Source organism: Carcharodon carcharias, chromosome 4, assembly GCF_017639515.1.
Source record: "Carcharodon carcharias isolate sCarCar2 chromosome 4, sCarCar2.pri, whole genome shotgun sequence".
NCBI lineage: Eukaryota > Metazoa > Chordata > Chondrichthyes > Lamniformes > Lamnidae > Carcharodon > Carcharodon carcharias.
In genome coordinates, this window is record NC_054470.1 from 160304349 (window position 1) to 160325957 (window position 21609).

General features: G+C 44.1%; 1 protein-coding gene across 1 annotated transcript; it reads right to left on the reverse strand.

Annotated features, from left to right (window-relative positions):
- Positions 1-18555: 18555 nt before the first annotated feature.
- LOC121276803 (cholesterol 25-hydroxylase-like protein 2) lies at positions 18556-19464 on the reverse strand. Its single transcript, XM_041185347.1, has one exon. The coding sequence runs from the start codon at positions 19462-19464 to the stop codon at positions 18556-18558; it is 909 nt and encodes a 302-aa protein (XP_041041281.1).
- Positions 19465-21609: the final 2145 nt, after the last annotated feature.

Sequence of the window (21609 nt, forward strand, 5' to 3'; positions counted from 1 at the left end):
GGACAACTGAAAGAGAACCCCAGCAGGCAGCATTGAAAATGCTTGGGACATTCAGATGTGTGTGATGGAGGAAGGCTCCGCATGATTAGGAGAGTGCACGCATGAGGCTCCGAAAGGCCTTGCCACACAAACACTTCTCCCTCCAGAATCACTCTGGGTCTGGCTGTGTGCAGCTGAACTGCTGGTGGAGGAGGGGGTGGGGGATACAGGGCGAGGACTCATGAAGCTTGAAAATGAAGCTGAAAGACACCATCACACATTATACAGTGAAAGTGAATATATTTTCAGATTATAAAGTGACAACCACTTGTGATCTGAATTTTTAAACTTTTCTGGACCTACCACTTCTAGGTGCTGCCCTGACATCTGCAGCAGGGGTGGAGACACCCTGTCCAATGGCTGGCCCTGATGCCTCTGATGGCTTTGGCATGTGTCCTCTGGAGAGCCTTGAGGGCCCCGGCTTGCTTTGGCTGTCCTCTTTTGAGCAATCTTCTCCCTCTGCGGTGACAGAGGACAAAGTTGAGTGGGGTCACAAGCAAAGGGGTCTCAGAGGGAGGGGACAGCCTCTGAGATTCCTGAGTGGTCACTTGGCCAATTTTGTATCCATATTGCTACTGCCTGTTTTATTCCACGAGGTCTAACTTTACTCGCAAGTCTGTTGCCTGCGAATGCTGGAAATCTGGAACAAAAACAGAAAATCCTGGAAAGACTCAGCATGCCTGGCACCTTCTGTGGAAAGAGAAATAGAATTCCAAAGTTCCAAAGAAGAGTCATATTGAACTTCAAATATTAACTCTGTTGCTTTCTCCACAGATGAAGCCAGATCTGCTGAGTTTTTCCTGCATTTTCTGTTTTTATTTTATCAAATACCTTTTGGAAGTCCAAGTACAATGCATCAAGGGCTCCATTACCACATCAAAAAACTCCAGCAAATTAGTTAAACATGACTTCCCTTAACAACCTATGCTGGTTTTCCTTAATTAACATGCATTAGCCCCAAAAGATTCTTTCCAAAAGTTTCTGCACCATCACGGTTAACTGACTAGCCTATAGTTGCTGGGCTTATCTTTACAGCCTTTTTTTAAACAAGGTGATATTTGCAATTCTCCAGTCCTCTGCCATCACCCTGGTGTCTAAGGAAGCTTGGAAAATTATGGCCGGTGCCGCTACAATTTCCACTCTCACTTCCTTCAGTATCCTTGGATGCATCTCATCTGGTCCTGGTTTCTTATCAACTGTAAGTACTGACGGCCTTTCCAGTACCACTTCATTATCAATGTTAAATCCTTCAAATGTCCAAGTTCTTCTTTCACCATGACCTGGGCAGTACCTTGTTTCTTAGTATAGACAGGTGCAAAATATTCATTTAATATCTTAGTCATGTCCCCTGCCTCCAACCGTAAATCCCCTTTTTGGTCCCCAACCATCCCTACTCCACCTCTTACCACCTTTTTACTATTTACATGATGATAGAAGACTTTTTTGTTCATTTTTATGCTAGCTGCCTGTCTCTTCTCCTAATCTTTCTTTGCTTCTCTTTTTGCTTTTTCAATTTCCCTCTGAACCTTGTATATTTGGCCTGGTTCTCAATTACCCACCTAACATCTGTCACAAGCACACTTCTTCTTCTTCATCTTAATTTTTATCACTTTTGTCACCAGGGAGCTCTGGGTTTGTTTGCTCCACCTTTCCTCTTCATGGGAATATTCCTTGACTGTGTTTGAATGATCTCTTCTTTAAAGGCAGCCCATTGTTAAGTTGCAGTTTTGTCTGCTATTCTTTGACACCAATTTATCTGGGCCAGATCAATTCTTTCCCCATTGAAGTTAGCTTTCCCCCAGTTAATTATTTCTATTCTGGCTTGCTCCTTGTCCTTTTCCACAGCCAACATAAACCTTATGATCCAATGATCACTGTCCTTTAAATGTTCTCCTACTGATGGTCAACCTCATTTGAAGAACTAGATCCAGCAATGACTCCTTTCCCATTGGAATGGAAACATGCTGCTGTCGAAAATTCTCCTGAACATACTTTAGGAACTCTCCGCCCTCTCTGCCCTTTACGTTACTACTAACCCAGCCTATATTTGGATAAAAGTCCCACAATATAATTACTCTATAACTTCTGCAATCCTCTATAATTTCCTTACAAATTTGCCCCTCATTATCTTTCCCACTAGCTGAAGGTCTGTAAGACTACACTGAGCAATGTAATTGCACCTTTTTGTTCCTTAGCTCTAGCCACATAGATTCTGTCCTTGACCCCCCTGGGACATCATCTCTCTCCAACACTGCAATATTCTCTTAATCAAAACTGCCACCCCTCCTCCTTTCTTCCCATTCCCATCTTTTCTGAATGCCAGAAATATTTAATACCCAGCCCTGTCCTTCTTTGAACCTGTCTCTGTTATCGCCGCATCATCATTTTGCCAAATAGCTATCTGCACCTGAAACTCACTATTCTTATTTACCACACTTGGCACACTCACATCCACTGTAATCATAAATTAGACTTTATTACTTTCCCATTTACACAGAACTCACTGAATACCCCAGTGCAAGGGTATTAGGCCCCTAGGTGAACTTTCAGCCTTGTGAACATGCCCCACAATTAACTTTCGAAAATGAGAATTATGTATTAGTTTGAATAAAAATTCTGCATTTATAATTACAGATTTATTTTACATGAGAAAGGAGAATATTCTGATACTGATTGTACATTCTCACTGTTCTACACTTTTCACGGAATATATACCAGAAGAAATGCATATCTATAATCACATGATGTAATAACACGGCCAGAATTTTGCGTCTCACATGCAGGCAAGTGCCTGGCCCAAATGAACGTGAAATAGCGCGAGATAACGTCAGGCAAGTGTCCCAATGTCATTCTGCATGCAAGCAATCTTCAGATCAGTAGGCGCACGCAGGCGTAGGAGCTGTACTCGCTAACAATTAAAGAGCCACTTAAGACCATTAAGAAGGCAATTGATCCCGACTTTATGTTGCCTGTGAAATTTCACGCTCATTGCATGGGCAAAATGGGCAGGCGGGCAGTCCACTTTTAACAAAACCTCATCCAAGGTCAGGATAAAAAGCGCCAGCAGCATTGCCATTGTGAGTAGTGAGGGGTTTAGGAGATAGTTTGCTACTGGTTGCTTATTTGAGCTTGACAACTTCATCCCTGTTCTGAGCTTCAGTCTTCACATATCTTGGCTTCATTTCAGGACTCATTGGTGTCTTCAAGGCCCTGGAGGATTTTGACCATGTGGACCCTTCCAGGCACCAGACTGCCTTTTGTTACCCTAGTAATGGGGATTGTGCTCTCTGTTGGTGGCACCTCCTTTGAGAAGGAAGAGTGGGGCAGAAGGGAGAGGAGGCCAGGTGTCCCAACGCAGCTTCCAGGAGAGGGACCTGTTGGGGGAGAGGCGCAGGCACAAGGGACGCAGGGCCAGCTGGCATTCAAGGCATAAGGGGCTGCATAAGATTTCACTACCCTGCTGCCAGGGTTTACAGGCAGTGATGCAGCTACCTCAACATGTCTGATTAAATGGTGAAGGAGGCTCCACCTCTCAAAGGAGACTGTGACCTCCATCCATCAGATGATTGGGCCTGAGATCAGCTCCGACTGTGTGGGTGGACACCCCATTCCAGTGGCTCTGAAGGTCACAGTGGCCCTCAACTTCTATGCCTCCAGCTCTTTCCTGGGGTCAGTGGGAGATCTGTGTGGAGCGTCCCAATCAGCTGTCCACAGTTGCATCTAGTTGGTGACAGAAGCTCTGTTCAGGCGGGCAATGGCATTTATTCATTTCTGAATGGATGAGGCCAGCCAGGCTGAGCAAACCGGAGGCATCCAGGGTGCCATCAACTGTACTCATGTGGCCATCAAGGTACCAGCGGGTCAGCTGGGAGCCTTCATCAACAAGAAGGGCTTCCACTCCATGAACATGCAGATAGTGTGTGACCACAGGATGCAGATTCTGCAATTCTGTGCAAGGTACCCTGGCAGCTCCCATGATGCTTAAATCCTCAGACACTCCCAGGTGCCAAGGCTGTTCACTGCTCCAGCTTGACCGGATGGGTGGCTGCTGGGTGACAAGGGCTATCTGTTGAAAAGGTGACTCATGACAGCTCTCCACCACCCAAGAACCAAGTACAGCAATGTTATAATAGGAGCCATGCCTCCACAAGGGCGGTGATAGAGAGGACCTTAGGTCTTCTGAAGAAGTGCTTCCGATGCCTGGAGTGTTCAAGGGGAACACTACAGTACCCCCCCAGAGCGGGTGTCACTGATAGAGGTTGCATGCTGCGCTCTCCACAATCTGGCTCTGGCAAGGGGAGACCCACTGGAGGAAAAGGATCTTGAGGCATCTCCATAGGCCACAAAGCATGAATCCAGTAGTGAGTCAAAAGTGGAGATTGTGAGGGGAACGATGATGATGTAGAGACAGATTTCTGGATTCTTCAGGGAGGCAGGGACACCAGGGATGCCTTGATCCAATGCTCATTTGGTTCGGCTGCTAAAGATCTGCTTCCACCTCACGCCAGGGCTGTCGCCTCCATCCTGGATGTTTGAAATGACCCTTTCCTTTGAACCCAAAGTCCACTCAGTGCCTGTGCAATAATGTTTAGTGCCACTACATCCAGCATGAGATACTGCCATGCCCTGCACCTACAAAACAAGTGAAGCATACTCAGGCCAATAAGACAAAAGCAAAATTTATATCATGTTGGCACTCACATCAAATGAACAGAACAATATATGATGTAAATGGCCACACCAGCGGCTGCAAACATGGCAGAAGATCAGCCGTGAACAGTCCCTATTTGTGCTCATGGTGCCTTAAACTTACGTTTGCGAGTGCTGCATCTTGTTGCCACCCCCACCTCCCAAACTCACTGGCAGTGGCATTGGATGCAGCTGCCGACTGTGCTGTTCTGTTGGCCCTGATGACCTTGGCGGTGGTCTGTCGTCCTCTGGGCAGTGGAGCATGTGTTGGCCCCCCCCGGGAGGGAGCGGCCTGTGCCACGGTTGGCCTCTCCTTGGTCATCGCAGACACATCAGATGCCACGGTCACTGGCAGAGGGGTGGAGGAGCTGCTGCCATCATCCAGAGCGCCCTGAGAGGAGCCCACAGAGACAACAAGCAGCTCATGAACCAATGTGAAGTTTCTATGGATCTCCTTGCTCGCCATTGATGGACGGGCACCTAGCTCAGTCACGGGATGCCTCATCTGTCTCCCACATTGGCACTGACCACCTGAGCTCAGTGTCTGTGTGAGGGCTTGTAGGTCTGAGCGCAACCCCAGGAACCCCTGATTCTGCCCCTGGAGCTGCCTCTCCATGAGAGTCCCCACTCGCTCAATGGAGGAGGCATTACATTCAGCGATGAGAGTCAACGCAGTGCTCACACTCCGCAGGGACTCCTCCTCAACAGAGACCATGGCACCCATATGCTCATGGATGTCCGCCAGATCCTCCCACATGGGATGCTGGACATCCAGCATCTACTGCCTAATGGACAACCCCAGAGGCTCGTCATCTGCCTTCAACCCAACATTGTCCTGGTCCTGACTGCTGGTGCCCTGGGCACTCTCTGCCTCCACCTGCTCCTTAAGCGTGTATGAAGTGCCCTCACTGCTGTGCACCAACATTCTAGTCGATGATCTAATGCCCACCGAGGTGCTGGTATCTGCGGTGGTGCCTGGTTCAGAGATAGGGGTATGCCGCAGATGCATCTAACGGCCAGTGGTCCTCTGGCATCAAGGGTGGTTCGGGGTCCAACGTTCGAGGGTGAGTTGGCGATGACATGTCATTAGTTAAAGTCATCACACTGTCACTGTCCATGCCAGGTGCCCTGGTGAGACAATGGAGATCTGCATCATGGTGCCTTCATCTTTCAATGGTCAATGGGGACTCCAGATTTGAGGCACCCATTAATGATGAGACCACACAAGAATGGTTGCACAATCCGACACTCTTACCTTCGTCAGAGATCCCTGCCTCTCCACTACCAGCTGAACAAGGTGGGTGGTGGCACTCCAGCTCCAAGGCATCCATCTTGTAGCTCATCAGAATGAGGAGATTTGGGGGGCCTCCGCCTGTCTTAGTTCTTTGGTTTGTGTTATGGCTTCTCTTCACCGGAAATGACAGAGAAGCATAGAATTATCCACTCTCTACCTGCAGCACCATTGCAGAAAGTAGCATCCCCCCTCTTGGATACCTTGCAGGACACATCTAAGTCATGGCCCTTGATCCACCAGGCACTTAGGCCAAGCAGCCAGGGCTCACCCACTTGGCAAGCACAGTTAGCACTCTGACTCTAATACCCCGGTGCTCCATGGGGTGGGGGGTGGGGGGGTGGGGGTGGGGGGTGGGGGGGTAGATGCAGAGAGCCAGTCTTTAATATTTGTCCACACTGATCCATGCCAACTCAGTATCACCCTTGCTGAATGCATAAGATCATTGAACCTTTTGCAGCACGGCACCCATGTGCGCCACACAATGTCGTGGCCACTGACCTTGGCTGCCATCTTCTCCCAGGCTTTTTTGGTCAGGTGCAGTGGCCTCCTCCTGCCATCTCTGGCTGCTAGAGTGTCCTGCCTGACACTGACCTCCTCCACAAGAACTGTGAGGCACAAGTCCGAGAAACAGGGGACCGAGTGCTCACCCGATCTGCCCTCCAGTCTGGCATCTCCAGCCACTGGTGAGCCCATTGTTCAAGTGAAATGGTGTCCTGGACAAACTCCCTGGCAGCCTTCAGGGAGTTGCCTCTGCCAATTTTAAAGCGCCCACCTGGTCGCCATTGGACACAGCGCCCAACAGGCCCCCACCCCTGCCCGACCTTTGAGAAGACACGTTTCACGCTGGATGGACCTTAATTGACTATCCAGCATGAAATCGCGTCTGCAACGGGACCACAGCCAGGAGTGGATTCCACATCCACTTCTGCTCCCGCCGACTTGGCACGTGCGCCAAGCGTGAAATTCAGGCCCATGTGCTCCTACAACAGTTACTAGATGATTTTATGTGCAATTTACATAATCAATAATCATTACGGTAGATTAAATTACATTCTTTGATATTATTTACTGGTTCATAATTTTGGAATAGTCATGTAGATGTACAAATTTGAAAAGCTGTCACATAACAGAATGAGGAATGTAATATAAAATTTTGGGAAAGACTGCAATATGAATACATGGGAATCTATATGTATGTTAGTATATGTGCATGTACATCAGTTGATCTAGGCCTTTCATTCCCACTGCTGAAGCCTGTTTGCTTACTTACGTAGTTTCATGAATAGTTCATTCAGTTTTGCTGCTCCAGACGAGCATCTAGCTTGCCTAGTGGTTGCCCTGACCCCTGCCCATTCTAGTACTATCTGGCCAACCCAATATTCCCTGCACCTTTGTATCCCTCGGTAGTATTACTTCCTGGCCACAACACACCTGCCAAATACATTTAAATCTTCCCAATAGCACTATCAAATCACCCTGCAAGGAAAGTGTTCCTGGCTCTGCTTAGGTGCAACCTGTCCAGCTTGTCCAGGTCCCACCTCCCCCAGAACTGATCCCAATATCCCAAGAATCTAAATCCCTCCCTCCTGCACCATCTCTCCATGCACACATTCATCTACTTTAAACCCCTATTTCAATATTCACTTGCATGTGGTACCAGAAGAAATCCAGAGATTACTATTTTTGAGGTTCTGCTTGCTAATTTCCTTCCTAGCTTCCTAAATTCCAATTGCAGGACTACATCCCTCTTTCTATCTATGGTGTTGGCACCGATGTAGACCATGACTGCTGGTTGTTCACCCTCCCCCCTCAGGGTGCTCTGCAGCCGCTCAGTGACATTCTTGGCTCTGCCATCAGGGAGGCAACACACCATCTTGGATTCATGTCTCTAGCTGCAGAAATGCCTGTCAATGATTTGCTCCATGATTTTACTAGTAGCTGCTTGATTCTCATTGTAGGTTTGATGTCCACGTGTGAGCAGTGGGTGAAAGGGGAGTCATGAGTCATTGTCATAGAGTCATAGATGTCTACAGCACAGAAAAAGGCCCTTCAGCATGTCGGGACTGCACCAGTCAAAAAGTACCTAACTATTCTAATCCCATTTTCCAGCACTAGGCCCATAGCCTTGTATGCCATGGCATCGCAAGTGCGGATCCAAATACTTCTTAAATGTTATGAGGGTTTCTGCCTCTACCACCCTTTCAGGCAGTGAGCTCCAGATTCCCACCACCCTCAGGGTGGAAAAAATCTTCCTCATGTCCCCTCTAAACTTCCTGCCCCTTACCTTAAATCTATGCCCCCTGGTTATTGATCCCTCCACCAATGGGAAAGGTTCCTTTCTGTCTACCCTATCTATACCCCTCATAATTTTATACACCTCAATCATGTGCCCGCTCAACCTCCTCTGCTCCAGGGAAAATAACCCCAGTCTATCCAATCTCTCCTCATAACTAAAACTCTCCAGCCCAGGCAACATCCTGGTAAATCTCCTCTACACTCTATAAACACATCGTTCCTATCATGCAGATTCCAGAACTGCACGCAATACTCTAACTGAGCCCTAACCAGTGTTTTATACAGTTCCAGCATAACCTCCCTGCTCTTATATTCTATGCCTTGACTAATAAAGGCAAATATCCCATATGCCTTCTTGACCGACTTATTTACCTGTCCTGCTACCCTAAGGGACTTTGGACATGCACACCAAGGTCCCCCTGATCCTTGGTACTTCGCATGGTCCTACCATTCATTGTATATTCCCATGCCTTGTTTGTCTTGCCCAAGTGCATCACCTCACACTTATCAGGATTAAATTCCATTTGCCACTGATCAGCCCATCTGACTAGCCCGTCTACACGCTCCTGTAATCTAAGGCAATCCTCCTCACTATTTACCACCCCACCAATTTTCGTATCATCCACGAACTTACTGATCAATCCTCCTACATTCAAGTCTACATTATTTATATATACCACAAACAGCAAGGAAACCAACACTAATCCCTGTGGAACCCCACTGGACACAGGGATCCAGTCACAAAAACATCTCTCGACCATCACCCTCTGCTTCCTGCCACTCAGCCAATTCTGGACCCAATTTGCTAAATTGCCTTAGATCCCAAGGGCTCTTACCTTTGCAATCAATCTTCCATGTGGGACCTTATCAAAAGCCTTGTTGAAGTCCAAGTAGACTACGTCAAATGCATTGCTCTCATCTACACAGCTGGTCACCTCTTCGAAAAATTCAATCAAATTGGTCAGACACGACCTCCCCTTAACAAAAGCATGCTGACTATCCTTGATTAGTCCTTGCTTCTCCAAGTGTAGATTAATTCTGTCCCTCAGAATTACTTCCAATAGTTTCCCCACCACTGAGGTTATACTGACTGGCCTGTAGTTCCCTGGTTTATCCTTTTCTTCCTTCTTGAATAACAGTGCCACATTGGCTGTCCTCCAGTCCTCTGAGCCAGGTGTAGATTCCTCATTAATATGTGGGGGCCCCAAAGCCAAGTGCATTCAGTAGATTGCCCACTGCACCATTCCAAATCCCCCGAGACTGGCTAAGCCACATGCTCACTCCTTCTGTTCCTCTCTGGTAAGAACTGAATTTCACAGCCCCGCTCTTTTCAACAAAGTATGGACTGAAAGATGACAAACGGATTTTAATGCAAATAAATGTTGTAACCCATAGAGGAAGCAGTAACAATAAATGTGTGTATAATGTGAGAAGAATCCAGGCTAAAATAGAGCAGGATTTGTGCACATACATCAACCCTTCATTCAAAACTTCTCGCCTGTATGAGACAGTTACTAAAAGACAAAGAAGGGACTGTGTTGTTACAATTTCAGTCAGTTTATTCCAGTACAACTTATCCCATTATTTACGAAAATATGGGACTCTGAAGGTTACTTAGAACGATTACTTTCAAAAGGGCTAAGGGTTCAGTTGAAACTCTTGTTCTATAAAATAAACTAAATTACTACAGGTGCAAGGTAGCTAATTTTTAGAAGTGATATCAAAAGCCGTAACACCCTCAACATGAGTGTCTGAGTTCAAGAGAACAAAACCACAAGTTAAACTATCCAAACAAAGAACCTTACTAGGCTCTCTAAACATGTAGAGCTCAGAATTAAGGAAGAATAATTGTTTTTGCATGAAGGTGTGTATCAAGTGGTGCCAGCCAAAACGTGGAACCCACTGGAACATGGAACTGCCAAATAAAACTGTTTTCTACTCCATGCCTTAATCATAGTCTTGCATATATGAATGTCATGACCAGGTATGGAACTTCCCATCGTGAGCTCTTCATTTTTATCAAGAAAAAAGGGAAAGGACAAACAGCAGAAAACTGATAAGGTGTAATAATGGTGGTGAGTCTGATATAACAAAGGATCAACAGGAACATTCAGGGAATACACAGGTTACTCAAAAATTAGATCAGGGTTGAGAAACAGAGTTAGACAAAAGGACCAGAAGGAAAGATTCCATGGAGCATGAAGAGAAGGTCCAGCATTGCAGCAGATTTAACTCTCTGCCCAAATGACAATGGGGTAATTTGATTCCTTGTCTTCTGTAAACTATCCCTTAAATGCCTGTATTGATTCTTGCTTTTGTTGCAATAAAGATCACCTCTATAAACACTTTGGTGTCAGGTTCAAACAATTGGTTAAGTAAAACATACATAATGAAGAATCTACCTTACCTTCTAATGATTACTCTAGAAATTCTAACCTCATCAGCTTGAAGTATTAGATCAGCCATGTCTGATTGAATAGTAGAAAGGGCTTGTAGGTTTGAAGGGACTACTCCTGTTCCTGTGCCTAAAGCTTTAACAAAAATTAAACTGACCTCAGGGCTTCCTCTTTGCCCCCCAAAAAACTTTCATCTGCTCCCACTTTTATCTTCTATCCGACCTACAACAGATGAGAATCAAAAGCATTGTAGGGGTGGTGGTGTGTATCAGCTTCACCTCTGACTTCTGAGCGATCCGATTCGCTCCCACTCCCTGAGTTCTAGACCTTGGACTTATTCGGGGTTTTTGATAAAGTGCAGCAGACAACTGCACTTTGGAGCAAGAAAAAAAAACTGGGTTTATTGAAGTCACAAATGAACTTATAACGTTAGGATTACACTGAGATTATACAGACCTACAAAGTATACTTAGTTAAAAATGGGGAACACACAGCATAATGAGGGAAAACCACGCTACTAATCCCCTTATCCTTGTCCCACACCCAAAAACCTAACTAAATTGAACTAGGAGAGGTCAGGGATCATGCTCACCAACCAGAGTTCCTTGACAGTTCGAAACTCAGCCAGGTAAGCCAGTTGCAGTTTTGGGGTGCTCATCCTCCTTCCCTTCATTACTGATGCCCAGTTATACTGTTTTTTTTTAACTTCTTATCTCAATCCAAATCGAGGTTAGTTCTTTGTCTGATTTTGGTGGGTTTCCTCAGATGATTGTTGTCTCGTTGGTTTCAATGGGCTCGCATGATGTTTATCGTTGTCTTCCTGTCCCCGTCACTAGTCTTGAACTGAAAGCCATTATATATGTGGAGTATTGATAGGTTCGCATAAGTGCATTGATTGCTGCTGTCCTGCCTTAGTAGTTAGTAGCGATTATTTATGCAAGATTTTGATGGGCTTTAGTTTCATGTCTTTCTCTGGGTTGATTGTTTTAAAGGGAAGAATGTGCATTCTGTCTCCTCTCGTTGTCTGGTTTCAGGCAACAATCCACACTGCACTCAACAAGCCTGGGCATGTCCAGTCCCAGGCCTTCATGGGCCTAGCCTCCTGTCTGCAGGGTTCTACACTTAACTCAGCAGTTGGGTCCTCTGCCATAAAAGTCCAAAAGTCATATCCTTGTTGATGATATGAAAAATGTGGGAATTTTGAGAACCCTTCAGCATTTCCAACCTATTGGGTGTGAGATGTTTTCTGATTACCCTGACAAGCAAAGGAATTAATCATTGTTTGGTCTCTGAGACAAAGCCAAAGGAGAAAAGTGGTGCCTACTGAGCAAGGCATCAACAAATAGCACATGTGTTGGAGCTGTGGTGAGAAGCGGTGGCAGAATTAATCCTTGACATATTATAATTACACTTGACTCTGAATGGGCAGGCTTTCTGCATTGACCCTTGCTCAATCTCAAATTGCTTATGTTCTTTTGATGACTAAAGCATGAGGTAAAGCATTGAAGCATGAAAACATGAGGACTCCCGAGCAGTACCCACAGAGTGTAAAGAAATAAAGAATGGGACCTTGTCAGAAAAGTACAGCAAAATTTATGGGGGATTTTAATCTACATATAGACTGGAAAAATCAGATGAGCAAAGGTAGCCTAGGTGAAGAATGTTCTTAGAACAGCACATTCAGGAGCCAACCAGAGAGCAGGCTGTACCAGATCTGGTATTGTGCAATGTAATGGAGCTATTAATGTATATAATATTATTAGAAAATATTTTTCTTTTAAAATAGAGGTTTAGTCTGTGGATGTGCCTCATTTGGTTTAAAGCCAGCTAGCCTGGGTGCTTTGATATTATTAATTTTGATATGTAAAAGAGATAGTGTGCATTTGCATTTTTTGATTAGGGCATTCAAGAAGTGGAGTGAAAACTGACACCTATCTAGCAGATACCAAGCAATATGTTTATATTACTAATAAAATTGGTACTATGAAAGGGGTTTCATTGTTAGAGAGGTTTAGTTCAGAAGTTGGTGACAATTCAATTGGCAGTGGTTGGTATAAATTCAGCAGTGTTGTGTGTGCAGGGCAGAGGCAATGTGAGATCAAAAGGCAGCTGTAAGCTTCCAACCGACTCCACAGGAGCCAAAGTGAAAAGAACTTCATTTTGAATTCGTTAGGTGAAAATGCTTTGCCTGGTGTTGGTTAAGTCTATCGGTTGCTTTTGCCTTAATGGAGATTAGTTTGGGAATTTGTTAAAGTTGCGATAGTAGTAATTGGTAGCCATATTTTAGCCTGTGTAAACTAATAAATGTTTAATTTAATTTAAGGTAAAACCTTGAGAGCTGATTCCTGAATTTAGAGTCGCATCTCAAACATAACACTTAAAATTATAGTTTATGACAGATGTTTAAATTTTCTCTCTGGGATTTTTAAATAACTCAGCTGTACCAACTGCATTGGTCAGAACATACAAAGAGATAAGATTAATTTATGACCTCATAGTGAAGGTGCCCCTAAGTAGCAGCAATCATAATATAATTAAGTTTTACATTCAGTTTGAAGGAGAGAAGAATGGGTCCAAGACTAGTAGTTTATACGTAAATAAGGGCAATTATGAGGGCATAAATGAAGAGCTAGTTAGAGTGAACAGGCAAATAATGTTAAGGGATAGATCAATACAGGTGCAGTGGCAGACATTTAAAGGGATATTTCAGAGTACAAGAATAGACACATTCCAACGAGAAAGAAAAATTCCAGGGGAGGACCCAACATCTGTGGTTAACTAAAAAAATTAAAGATAGTATCAAACTTAAAGAAAAAACATATAGGGCAGAATCTTACAGTCCCGTTTCAGCGGGGACGGGGCTGTAAAATGCACTGAGACATTCTAAGCCTCATTGGCTTTGGCAGGAAAGTAAAATCCCACTGCTGTAAAATTTTGCCCATAATTGTGCAAGGGTGGGTGGCAGGTCAGAACGTTCGACATAATATAAAAAACTGCAAAGAACAACTAAAAGATTAATTAGGAGGGAAATAATTAGAATTAGCTGGAAATATAAAGACAAAGAGTAAGAGTTTCTAAAGATATTTAAAAAAGAAAAGTTAACAAAGTGACCATTGGCCATATAGAAAGTGAGCATGGGGAGTTGATAATGGAAACTAAGGAGATGGCAGATGAATTGAACCTATATTTCGCATCAGTCTTCACTATGGAGGATACAAGTAACATCCCAGGAATAGCTGTAAATTAGGAAATAGAAAGGAGGGAGGAACTAAAGAAAATTATAATCACCAGGGGAGTGGAACGTAGCAAATTGTTGGAGTTGTAGGTTGACAAGTCCCTAATCCTGATGGATTCATATTTGGGTCTTAAAAGAAGTGACTAGTGAGATATTTGATGCACTGACTTTAGTTTACCAAAATTCTCTAGATTCAGGAAAGTTCCATTACTTCAGTAAAGTTCCATTCCATTGGAAAATCACAACTGTAACTCCTTTATTCAAAATGAGAGTGAGACAAAAAGCAGAAAACTACAGACCAGTTAGCTTAACATCTGTGATAGGGAAAATGTTGGAAGATACTATTAAAGATGTGAAAGCTTAGATAAATTCAAGGTAATCAAGCAGAGTCAACATGGTTTAGAGGGACATCGTGTGTAACCAATTTATCGGAGTTCTTTGAAACAGTAATATGTGCTGTAGATAAAAGCGATTTGGTGGATGTACTGTACTTAGATTTCCAGAAGGCATTTGATAAGGTGCCACATCAAAGATTAATGCAGAAAAGAAGCTCATGATATAGTGGGGTAACATATTGGCATGGATAGAAGATTGACTAGCTACGGGAAACAGTGTGCAGGCATAAATGGGTCATTTTCTGGATGGCAAGGTTTAACAAGTGGTGTCCCACAGGGATCAGTGATGGGGCCTCAACTTTTTACAATTTATATAAATGACTTGGGTGAAGGGACAGAAGATATGGTTGCTAAATTTGTTGATGACACAAAGGTAGGAAGGAGAGTAAGTTGTGAAGAGGACATAAGGAGGCTACAAAAGGATATGGATAAGTTAAGTGAATGGGCAAAGATCTGGCAAATGGAGTAAAATGTGGAAAAATGTGAAATTGTCCATTTTGGCAAGGAGAATAAAAAAGAGCATATTAGCTAAATGGTGAGAGATCACAGAGTTCTAGGGTGCAGAGGGATCTAGATGTGTAGTGTACCAATTGCAAAAGGTTAGTACACAGGTGCAGCAAGTAATTAGGAAAGCTAATAGAATATTATCGTTTATTGCGAGGGGAATTTAACACAAAAGTAGGGAGTTCATGCTTCAGTTGTACAGGGCATTGCTGAGACCACATATAGAAGACTGCTGAAAAAAGAAACATATTGAAGCTATTCCGCTTGCACTCATCTTACGAAATGTCCTGATGAGTGCAAGACAAAAAGTCTTGACATGTCTCTTTTTCAGCAATACTCAAGCTCTGTACTATCAAATGACAATTAGTATTGGTCCCCTTATTTAAGGACCTAAATGCATTGGAATCAGGTCAGATAAATTCTGGTGTATACCTGGATTGGGTAGTTTGCCTTATTAGGAAAGGTTGGACAGGCTAGGCTTGTATCCGCTGGTGTTTGGAAGAGTAAGAGATGCCTTGTTCGAAACATATATAAGATCCTGAGTGACCTTGACAGGGTGGATTTGGGAAGGATGTTTCCTCTTGTGGGAGAATCTAGAACTAGAGGTCATTGTTTCAAAATAAGGGGTTGCCTATTTAAGGCAGAGATGAGGAGAAGTTTTTTTTCCAAGGGGTCATGAGTCTTTGGGACCATTCCTCAAAAGGTGGTGGAAGTAGAGTCTTGGAATATTTTTGAGGCAGAGCTAGATGGATTCTTGATAAGCAAGGAGGTGGAAGTTCATTGGGAGTAGGCGGGAATGTGGAGTTGAGGTTACAATCAGATCGGCCATGATCTTATCGAATGATGGAGCAGACCAGAGGAGCCAAGTGGCCTACTCCTGCTCCTAATTCGTATGTATGTTCATATGTATGTATATGTGTTCATATGTAAACCAATTAGACAAAAGAATGCCGAAGTTGAATGAAGATATGTGTATATCTGTCAAGTAACTAGATGTGTAAATGTGGATTACAGCGTGTGTTACTGGATGAATTGCCAGAATGCTTTAGGTACGGCACGCTTAGATATCATGGTTAACAGTTATTAAACTAAGAGCTGGGGCAATAAATGCTAGAATTTATGTTTGTTTTAGAAATTACCTCAGACAATTTTCTTGCTCATGAATTCAAGCACAGATGTCATCTTTATTGCATTAATTTATTGTTGAAAAAATTTACAATAAACTCAGTCTTTAATTTCCTATTAACTGTGATTACTTTCTGTTATTTCACTGCCCATGTTTGACCTAATGAAAGAAGTCCTATGATGCCATAGAAGAACCATAGAAGTTTGTAGCAGAGAAGAAAGCCATTCAGCCATTGTATCTATTCCAGCTCTTTGCCAGAATAATCCAAAACGAATGACATTGCTCCACACCCTCCCTACAGCCCTGTAGTTTCCCTTTGTTCAAGGTTGGATTCTCTTCTTTCATCCCTTCTGAAATTAGGTAGAACACTCGTAGAGGATGAGGGAAAATTTGGGCACTGAGGTCTACCAGGACTGGGCCCCACTTCCTACATCTTTCCAGGGCCACTATGGAGAAGACTGCAGTAGGCAGCATGCAGTGGTGGTAGGGGACCTTGTCGTCTTCACCTCTTCCTCCAGCCTAATCCCCAAACTTGTGCCTGCTGAAGGCCTGGTATCAGTCAAGGCCTTCAGTGAGACTGTGATCCTGATGTGTGGAACATTTTGCTTCATTTGCATTCCTTGTCACATCGACTGGTTTTGCAGCACTGTTTCCACTACAACACCATCAATATTCTCCTCTTCATTCTGGCAGACTCTGTCTTAGCAGTGGGAATCTCACCAGGAGTTCTCTGTGCGTGTGGGATGAACTCCAACTAACGGGAATGAGTTGGAATGAACCTAGAGAGTGGGATGGCTGACCTGACTAACCAGAACTCCACCGCAAAGAATATGCCTTCTAAGTAATCCATGTGGCAAAACATGCTATGCTCCAACAGTTGAGTGTGTCAGGAAATATCTCCTTCCCTTTCTGCGCACTGTCAAAGACAATCTAACAAATCTCCTTTTCACTGTCTCCTCAACCAGAGGGATTAGTCATTCTTTATTTAGGCTATCAAAATCGTTCATAATTAATTTTAAAAATCTTTGCTAAATCTCCTCAAGCCTTTTCTGCTTCTGTCGAAGAAGTCCCAGTATTTCAAGCCTCTTCATGCCTCATTTCCCATCTCTGCTATCATCTTGAACACATTCTGTGTGCCCTAGGACTTTCTGGAATGAAATGTTCTAAGATTGCAGCCACATTCTAATCGGGGCATAACCATTGCCTGTACAATGTTATTTTAACCTATCTCTCTTGTACTCTATGCCCCTATTATTAAAAACCCTGCCACTTTGAACTTCTGATTCAACCTCACGTAAATTGTCTCAATTATTTCAAAATTTTAAATGTAGAAGGTTGTAAGTGTTGTAAGATTAACGACAATGTGCTATTTTAAATATAGGGTTCTTCTATTACACGGGGTGGGGCGCTGGAGCAGGGGAGATATGTCCAAAGACTGTACATGTGAATGCGGGGAGGGTGGCTGTGAGATGCAGTGTGTATAAATGTAAGGGTTAACCTTCCCAGCCATTGTCCTTTTATTTACCCTAACCGGCCGTCAGGCGGGTCTCCGACTGCCGCTCCCTTCTCTGCCTGCTGGACAATTTGACCAGAGATGTTTCCTGACACACTCAACTGTTGTAGCATAGCATGTTTTGCCACATGGATTACTTAGAAAGCATATTCTTTTGCGGTGGAGTTCTGGTAAGTCAGGTCAGCCATCCCACTCTCTAGGTTCATTCCAACTCATTCCCCTTGGTTGGAGTTCATCCCAAATGCACAGAGAACTCCTGGCGAGATTCCCACTGCTAAGACAGAGTCTGCCAGAATAAAGAGGAGAATATTGATGATGTTGTACTGGAAACAGAGATGAGCGGATCACAATCCACGCAGCTCCGGACATTTCCAACCGGGTGTGGCTGTTACACCTCTATCCAGTTTTATTTTTAATATTGCTTTTATTGAAGGTCCTTTGAATGGCGCCAGGGGTTGTTGATTACATTGTGGAGTCCCATCAGGTGTATAAATGTATTTGGCACAAATAATAAAGGCAGCAAGCACACATTCTCCAACAGTTATGCTGGAGAGTTTTTATGGTAAAACGTTATGCATTACCTTTCTTCTGGACAGAACCATTGAACACGGACTCAAGTGTATACAAAGGGATCACTTTTATTTAAATTCGAAGACATACAATATTTCCCAAAGACTTATTTACACTTTTGTACGTATTTCGTACCACCTCATAATTGCACACATTTCGTTCTATGAATGTTTAGAAAGCAGACTGCATGGATAATAGAGAAATCATCTCCTCGTTGTCCACTTCACATCGCACTGGATCATCGAACAACATTCATAAATCTGGCACATTGTTAAAACGGAACAGTGTTATGTCATGTTTGCCTTACATCTAGTTGAAGATAAAAATGGAAGACTCATTAATATCGCAAATATTACACTTAGCCATATTCAAAGTATTTTTGTACGTTTTTTAAAACTCCAAAAATAAATATTATCTAAGAGCCTGCAAGCATCAGAATATATCTACAGTTCACATTCCTCAAAATTGATACTATTCCTGTCCGATTCATTCGACACCTTCACTGCTGCTCCTCACTCGCTTTCCGTGACTTCATTTGCAGCTCCATGACGGCGGGCGAGCGTTTGCAGTCACGGGAAGTGCCACAAAGCCAGTCCCAGTGAGAGAAGAAAGGGGCGAAGTGGCTCTGAGGCTTCTGATGGTGGGCATCGTGCTTCACAGTGCCACCCCAGAGGCCGAACGGGATGATATTGTGAAGGGCCCAGGGGAAGTCATAGCCGCTGTGGTCGTCCACTGAAATCCAGATGTTGAAGACCATGAATGTGAACCCCGTGAGGCAGTGACACTGGAGGATAACTGGGTCTATGGTGGTCCAGAAGCCAACACTGACCAGTTCCCAGGCAGAGAGGTACTGAGTTGACCAGGAGAAGGGGGCATAGTACTCGTGGTGGATAGCATGGAATGTAGTGTAGAGCCACCGGACTTTATGGTGCATCATGTGCCAAAAGTAATACTGGAAATCGAAGAGTATTGTACAGCCCAGGATGCCAATGAGAAACTCGGAGAGCAGTGGTGCCTCCTCCTGTAGAGGGATCGGTGGTCTCCAGTACCACTGGCCCACGGCAGCTGGGAAGACAAAGAATAGGTGGTTGTAGCCAGTGTGCCATAGAGTCTTGAAGATGTCTTCCCACTTTACATGTTGTTCGGGATGGATCTTGTATCTTCTGATGAGCGGGCACCTAGGAGCCAGAAGATCGATCATCATGTAGAATGTGCACAGGACGAAGTAGGTGGAGACCGAGATGATAACGGGGAAGAGAGGTGAGCGGAGAGCATCCTGATGGTTAGAGCGCAAGTAGTCCCACAAGGGTTGCAGCAAGGACTTGTCCCAGATGTACTGAGTGATATTAGCATTTTGGATTACCTGCACGTAAGGGTCGAAGACTCTGCTCGAACCGATGGAATACATCAGGACAGATAGCGCAAAGTCACTTTTACAAGGGAAGGTTGCTCACCGTGCAGCAGTTCCTTACCCACCAGACTTGAAGCAAACTTTGAGAGATTCTGAAATTGATGCGAAGTAATTTGGGTTTTTTTTTAAACGTGAAATTCTAACCAGTTTTCCCCTCCTCTCCACTTTTGCTGAAGTCTCTCTCGCTCTGATAGTTGGTCTGAAGTTCAGTTAAGAGAGTGGCGCTTCGTTGTGCTGCCTCTGTTTTTATAGCCATTGGGGGGTTGCGCCGAGTGCAAGGTGCCTCTGGTTCGGCTCCTTTTTGAAGTCGCCGGAAAGCTCCGATTGGCCCCCGCAGCGCGCTGGAAAATGCAAAAGGTTAGACGAGGGGCGGGGAAACACAGTAACATTGGGCAAATTAACAGTCAAAATGTAAATCTGACTTAACCCTGGAAACTCAATGTTAATTCTAGTCACTCCCTTCCCATTGGGAAATAATGTAGCGCACAGCATGACAGTCAGCAGCGTTGGAGAGAATAGGCAGCTTCATATTTCATGGTGGGGGAACCTTCTTCAAAACTTAAACCATCTTCTGTTTTTGTTTCAGATTTTCAGCATCTGCAGTATTTTGCAAATCACTTGTGCTGATCCATTCCCTCTATACCGCTCAGAAAATTCAGCGTTCAAACTCCTTCCAGTTTAACAGAAAATTCTACGGGCTCCATTAAAAATTAAATTGAAACATTTTTTTTTTACTCGCTCCCCTCAAGGAAATACTTAAATTAAAGCCCCTCTCCCTTTACCTCCACACACGTTAACTCAGATTTCGGTCTGCGCATTAATCATTTTAACAGCCATTGAAGAGGACTGAGTACAAATGTCGAACTAACTCATCTCAAAATTAAAGGTCGCTTTTGAGTTCCCGAGTTATTTTTGGTTGCTTGGTTCTTTCATTCATTTTCCCGTGCACACGACACCAGTCAAAAAATACTAAAGTAAGATTAGTTCCGAAGCTACTGATTTTAATGATCACAATGCGGAAAATATAAAATTGAAAGCCCCTCAGCAAAAATCAACACAGGGGATCCAGAGACATACATCGAATCGAAAGGGGAAAATCCTCTTTCTCCCCTTAACCAGATGCGCCATCTGGGGGATAGCTCTGGTATTGACCGCTGGGCGAGCGTTTTACGGGACAGGAGTTGAGGTGAGCTGGGAAATTTGGAACAAATACGAAAAAAAAAGAACAGCTGATTAGAATAACAAAAAGCACACCAGGTCGGGGGAAAACTCAAAGATGAAACCTTGCTACATTCACAAGTCACCTTTGCTAAGGCCATGCGAGACTTGCATATAGATAGAGAAACAGAGTTAACGTTTGGAGTCCAATATCACTCTTCTTTGGAACTTCTCTTAAATCAGTCCCTCCACAGATGCCGGACCTGCTGAGTTTTTCCAACACTTCTTGTTTTTATTTCAGACCTCTGGCATCTGCACTATTTTGCTTTTATTTGCATATCGATAGCAATGCTGTGTCCATGTGCTCATTCGAAATTGCTAGCCTATTCACTCGTGTACAGTTCAAGGAAGCCATATGATTTGCACTGCATCACTGTATCATGGCGGTCTAGACAGGCTGCCATTGTTAGAATCTGTATGCATAACGACATCATGTATGCCCAAATAGATGACATAGAATCAGAGAGGCCTACAGCACAGAAAAAGTCCCTTCGGCCCATCGAGTCTGTGCCCGTCAAACAAGTACCTCACTATTCTAATCCCATTTTCCAGCACCAGGCCCATAGCTTTGTATGCCATGGCATCACAATTGCACATCCAAATGCTTCTTAAATGTTATGAGGGTTTCTGGCTCTACCACCCTTTCAGGCAGTGAGGTCCAGATTCCCACTACCCTCTGGGTGGAAAAATTCTTCCTCACATCCCCTCTAAACCTCTTGCCCCTTACTTTAAATCTATGCCCCCTGGTTATTGATTTGTCCATCAACGGGAGAAGTTCCTTCCTGTCTACCCTATCTATGCCCCTCATAATTTTATACACCTCAATCATGTACCCCCTCAATCTCCTCTGCTCCAGGGAAAATAACCCTAGTCTATCTAATCTCTCCTCATAACTAAAACTCTCCAGGCCAGGCAACATCCTGG